The sequence below is a fragment of the Nicotiana tomentosiformis genome, chromosome 5 (assembly GCF_000390325.3).
Source record: "Nicotiana tomentosiformis chromosome 5, ASM39032v3, whole genome shotgun sequence".
Lineage (NCBI taxonomy): Eukaryota > Viridiplantae > Streptophyta > Magnoliopsida > Solanales > Solanaceae > Nicotiana > Nicotiana tomentosiformis.
Genome location: NC_090816.1, coordinates 71,055,637 through 71,062,313, shown reverse-complemented (window position 1 = coordinate 71,062,313; position 6,677 = coordinate 71,055,637). Strand labels below are relative to the sequence as shown.

The following is a 6,677-nucleotide window of genomic DNA, read 5'->3' as shown; positions in this document are numbered from 1 at the left end:
AACCAGTTTGTAATATCTCCGAACTTGTCTTTATTGCCTACGTCCAAATCCCCTCAAAGAAGGCACGATAATATACGCCCAAAATATTAACAAATCCTTATACAACTCTTTTCGCAGAGGCTTTGGCTCTCCTACAATTGATGGAAAAAGTTAATCTTTTATTTAGCTTCAAATCTTTGACACACAATTGTTCTTGCTTTTCTTTTCGTTGTTCTAATAAAAATATTTGGTCCAAATAATGCAAGTAACTTGCTAGAAGAGTACGTTGAATGATTAAATAGATAAAAACAAAAATGAATCATAACAGAATTGATGTGATAAGTTTTAAGAGAGTATATATAGAGGAAATAGTAAGGTCAAAAATATGTACTTTATTAAAAATCATCATTTACCGAGCAGAAAGGAATTAATAGCATAGGAACTACGTACCATATTACTCTCAAAGAGTCATATTTACGTAGTAATTAGCATAGTAACCATACCCTATATTCTACGCGGAAGAGAAATGATTGTAAATGCTGGCGGAACTCTAATAATCAAGTACACAAAAGAGAAAAGGTGAGAAATAGAAGATGATTGTTACCTTTTTTTTTTGTCCTAGGAGTAGGGGTGGCAACCGGGGTCGAGTCAGATATGGACAGGTCGAAAATGGGTAATGCAAAAATGAATAAATTATCCGACTCGACCCATATTTAATACGGATAAAAAACGGGTTAAACGACGGATAATATGGATATTCATATTATCCATGACTTCTTGAATATGATGACTTTTGGGAGAATTCCTAGTCTCCCAAACTTGAGAAACCCCCAATTTGAGGCTTTACAAATATAAAAATTAAACTCATTGGTTATCCATTGGTTACGCATTGGTATCTATTTTCTAAGTGTATAATATGGTTCTTATCCATATTTTACCCGTTTTTAAAAAGTTCATTATCCAACACATTTTTTAATGGATAATATGGATGGATAACTATTTTCCTTTAACCATTTTTCCACCACTACTTAGGAGGAAGAAGTTGGAGTATATGTGTCATGATCCGGAATTCTCACCCTCGGGATCGTGATGGCGCCTAACATTTCACTTGCTAGCCAAGCCAATGTTAGCTATATTTATTAACCATTTTAACAATCCAAATCAAATGATAACAATAAAACCGAGTAGTCTGAAATAAGGTGATAGACTAATAAACGATGTAATCCAAATACAATCGCAAAAATTGGAGTCACGATTACATGAGTGTCTAGAGTACTACAGATAATAATCTGAATAAAACACAACTATTTGAATTAAAATAAACAGCAATGATAACATAGAAGGGGACTTCAGGGCTGCGGATGCCGTCCAACTATATCTCAAGTCTCCACAGGTAGCTGGATCCGGGCAATCTCACTAAGCGTTGCTGGGACCAACTCCGGTATCTGCACAAGAAGTACAGAGTGTAGTACGAGTACAACTGACCCCATGTACTCCATAAGTGCCGAGCCTAACCTCGACGAAGTGGTGACGAGGCTAAGGCGAGCCACTTATAATAACCTGTATGCAATAATAATAATAATAATAATAATAATAATAATAATAATAATAATAATAATAATAATAATAATAATAATAATAATAATAATAATAATAATAATAATAATAATAATAATAATAATAATAATAATAATAATAATAATAATAATAATAATAATAATAATAATAATAATAATAATAATAATAATAATAATAATAATAATAATAATAATAATAATAATAATAATAATAATAATAATAATAATAATAAATAATAATAATAATAATAATAATAATAATAATAATAATAATAATAATAATAATAATAATAATAATAATAATAATAATAATAATAATAATAATAATAATAATAATAATAATAATAATAATAATAATAATAATAATAATAATAATAATAATAATAATAATAATAATAATAATAATAATAATAATAATAATAATAATAATAATAATAATAATAATAATAATAATAATAATAATAATAATAATAATAATAATAATAATAATAATAATAATAATAATAATAATAATAATAATAATAATAATAATAATAATAATAATAATAATAATAATAATAATAATAATAATAATAATAATAATAATAATAATAATAATAATAATAATAATAATAATAATAATAATAATAATAATAATAATAATAATAATAATAATAATAATAATAATAATAATAATAATAATAATAATAATAATAATAATAATAATAATAATAATAATAATAATAATAATAATAATAATAATAATAATAATAATAATAATAATAATAATAATAATAATAATAATAATAATAATAATAATAATAATAATAATAATAATAATAATAATAATAATAATAATAATAATAATAATAATAATAATAATAATAATAATAATAATAATAATAATAATAATAATAATAATAATAATAATAATAATAATAATAATAATAATAATAATAATAACAATAATAATAACAGGAAAACAAGAAATGGAAGTAAAGCAATCAACTCATGAAAACAAACTCGAAGTCCAACTACCAGAGAGCCCAAAATAACAAGTCTCATAATCTCATATCACAATACCAAGACAAATCCAACAATCACATAAAAATACCATATATACAATCCATTGCGGCGCGCAACCCGATCCCACCATATCATTATCTGTCAATATCATAATCCGTCCTTATTCTACCATTTCAATTCATTACCTTTCAATTTTCGTTGCGGCGTGCAACTCGCTCCCCAAATAATTTTAATCAACATAAACGATTCAACAACCAAATTTACAAGAATGTTCGCATCAAGAGGGTAAATGTACGAGGCAATAAAGAACCACATAATAATCAAAGAATCTCTAACAACTCGAAGTCTCAACTTCACAAATTCATCTATATCTATCAATTAAACCACTCATGCAAGGGAAATCACCTTATAGAAGGCAACAAATATTACAAACAATAAGGCAAGTAAAGCATATGACAATTTAGATATGCAAGTAAAGCAAGTAGAGACAAGTAGAAAATAAGCATGGAGTCATGGAAGGGACGGATAATTTGGTACAATATTAATTAAGTAACAAATAACAATTATGGCATAGAAGTCAAATAAAGCATGTAACAATTAAGGCATGAAGCAAGACATATCATGAAATAAGCGAAAATATGGAAATAAATATGATGACGACGTATATATACTCGTCACCTCGCATATACGCCGTCGCTTACATAATTCACATAACACATAGTTCATGGGTCTCTAATTCTCTCAAGTCAAGGTTAGACCCAACACTTACCTCACTCCGCCAATCAAGCAATCAATCAACCACGCCTTTGCCTTTCGAACAAGCCTCCAAACCAATTAGATCTAGTAAATTATCGATCAAATGATTCAAAATAAGCTTTGGAAACTACCCATTAATGAAAGAGGTTCAATTTTGATCATTTTTGAAAAAGTCAACAAAAGTCAACCCCGAGCTCGCTTGGTCAAAACCCGAGGTTCCAAAATTCGATTACCCATTCACTCTCGAGCCCGATTATGTGATTTATTTCGAAATTCGACCTCAATTTGAGGTCTAAATCTCAATTTTACAAAAATTCCCAATTCTACCTAAATTCCTTATTTCTATCATGGAAATCCTAAATTTGATGTTGAAATCTCATGAAAAGTAATGGGTAATTGAAAGAAAATAGATTAGAGTCACTTACCAATGAATTTGGGAAGAAAAGTCTCTTGAAAAATCGCCTCTAGAGTGTTTAGGATTGAGAAATAGTGTAAAATGAGCTAAGTCCCATTTTCTCCCTCTTTTACCTAACTACAGATGTCGCAATTGCGAACATCGCAAATGCGAGACAAGGGTCGCAAATGCGAACCTTGCCTCATAACACCAGAAGTCGCAATGCGACATTTAGACGCAAATGCAAACATTCCACCATCGCAAATGCGACCAGAAACTTCGCAATCGCGAAGCAGACTCAAGTGGCCTGTAATCGCAAATGCGACCACTTCCTTCGTAAAAGAGAACGGCCACAGTTCGAAAAAGCGAACCAAATTCTCGCAAATGCGAGATTCACCTAGCCCACCCATGCTCACAAATGCGAATAATTCTTCGCAAAAGCGAGGCTCACAATTGCGAGCCAGACCTCGCAAATGCGAGATCTGCAACATAACCAAAATTGGTTTTGCACCAACAATCCTTATACTAACCAAACTCATCTGAACCCCTCGGGCTCCAAACTAAACATGCACACAAGTCTAATAACATCATACGAACTTGCTCACGCAATCAAATCACCAAAATAATATCTAAATTTACAAATCAACCCTCAAAACGAATGGAATTTCAAAGTAAACTCAAGAACAATTAGAATCACATCTAAGTGTCCGAATCATGTCAAATAAATTCCGAATTGAACCAAATTTTGCAGATAGGTTTCAAATGGTGATACAGACCTATTCCAAGTTTCAACATCAAAATTCAAACACGTTAGCTATAAAGTCAACTTACGGTCAAACTTAAAAAAATTTCAAACTTTCAAAATACTAGTTTTCGATAAAATGAGTCAAATCAATTTAGGGACCTCCAATTCAATTTCGAGTAGACGCCCATGTACAAAATCACGATACGGACCTACCGAAATCGTCAAAATACCGATCCGAGGTCATTTTCATAAAATATAGATAGTGGTCAACTCAAGTTGTTTTTAAAGCCAAAAATCATATTTTCTTCACATCTTCAAATAAAAGCTTTTCAAAAAGCGACACGGACCACGCACACAAACTAAGAAACATCAAACGAAGCTAATGGAGGTCTCGAGATACGAAATTAAGAGCTAATAATCAAAATGACCTATCGGGCCATCGCATTCTCCACCTGTAAAATAAACGTTCGCCCTCGAACGGACATAGAAAGGTACCTGGGTTGGTGAAAAGGTGTGGGAATCTATTCCGCATATCGGACTCGGACTCCCATGTAGCTGCCTCGATCGACTGGCCTCTCCACTGTACTCTAACAGAAGGATAACTCTTAGACCTCAACTTCCAGACCTGCCGCGCTAGAATGGGTACCGACTCCTCCTCGTAAGTTAGATCCTTGTTCAATTGGACTGAGCTGAAATCTAATACATGGGACGGATCACCATGATACTTCCGGAGCATAGTAATATGGAACACCTGGTGGACTGTTAATAATCTAGGTGTCAATGCAAGCTTGTAGGCTAACTCACCAACTCTCTCAAGGATCTCAAAGGGTCCGATATACCTAGGGATCAACTTGACCTTCTTCCCGAACCTCATCACACCCTTCATGGGTGAAACCCGGAGAAAAACCCTCTCTCCAACCATGAATGCAACATCACGAACTCTCCTATCAGCATAACTCTGGTGCCTAGACTTCACCATACTAATCCTATCCTGAATCATCTTGACCTTTTCCAAGGCATCCTGAACCAAATCAATACCCAACAACCGAGCCTCTCCCGGCTCAAACCAACCAACTGGCGAACGACACCACCTCCCACATAAGGCCTCATAAGGAGCCATCTGAATACTCGATTGGTAGTTATTATTGTAGGCAAACTTCGCAAGCGGCAAGAACTGATCCCAAGAACCCCCGAAATCCATAACACAGGCACGAACCATATCCTCCAATATCTGAATGGTGCGCTCAGACTGCCCGTCCGTCTGGGGGTGAAATGATGTACTCAACTCAACCCACGTGCCTAATTCATGCTATAAGGCCCTCCAGAAATGCGATGTGAACGCGTACCCTGATCAAAAATGATGGACACTGGCACACCGTGCAGACGAACAATCTCGCGGATATAGATCTCAGTCAAATGCTATGAAGAATAGGAATCTTCCACCGGAACGAAATGCGCCAACTTGGTCAACCTATCCACAATGACCCATACTGCGTCAAATTTCTTTAAAGTTCGTGGGATCCCAACAATGAAATCTATGGTAATACGCTCCCACTTCCACTCAGGAATCTCAAGTCTCTGAAATAAACCGCCAAGCCTCTGATGCTCGTACTTCACGTGCTGTCAATTCAAACACCGAGCCACACACGCAACTATATCTATCTTCATTCTTCTCCACCAATAATGCTGCCTCAAATCCTGATATATCTTGGCGGCACCCAGATAGATGGTATACCGCGAACTTTGGGCCTCCTCAAGAATCAACTCGTGAAGCCCATCCACATTGGACACACAAACCCGACCCTGCATCCGCAACACCCCATCATTTCCAATAGAAGCTTTCTTGGCATCACCGTGTTGCACCGTGTTCTTAAGGACAAGCAAATGAGGGTCATCATACTGACGCTCTCTAATGCGCTCATACAAAGAAGACCGAGAAACCGTGCAAGTAAGGACCCGACTAGGCTCCGAAATATCTAACCTCACGAACTGATTGGCCATGGCCTGAACATCTGATGCTAGCAGTCTCTCATCAACTGGAATATATGCAAGGCTACCCATACTCGTAGCCTTTCTACTCAAGGCATCGGCCACCACATTGGCCTTCCCAGGATGATACAAAATGGTGATATCATAGTCTTTTAACAGCTCTAACCACCTTCGTTGCCTCAAGTTGAGATCCTTTTGCTTAAATAAGTACTGTAGACTCCGATGATCTGTG

At 34.1% G+C, this 6,677-nt stretch overlaps 1 protein-coding gene across 1 annotated transcript; it reads right to left on the bottom strand.

Moving 5' to 3' along the window:
• Window positions 1-6,079: 6,079 nt before the first annotated feature.
• LOC138892550 (uncharacterized) lies at window positions 6,080-6,517 on the bottom strand. The gene has a single exon (XM_070176282.1). It carries the CDS (start codon window positions 6,515-6,517, stop codon window positions 6,080-6,082), a length of 438 nt encoding a protein of 145 aa, XP_070032383.1.
• Between the last annotated feature and the right edge of the window lie 160 nt (window positions 6,518-6,677).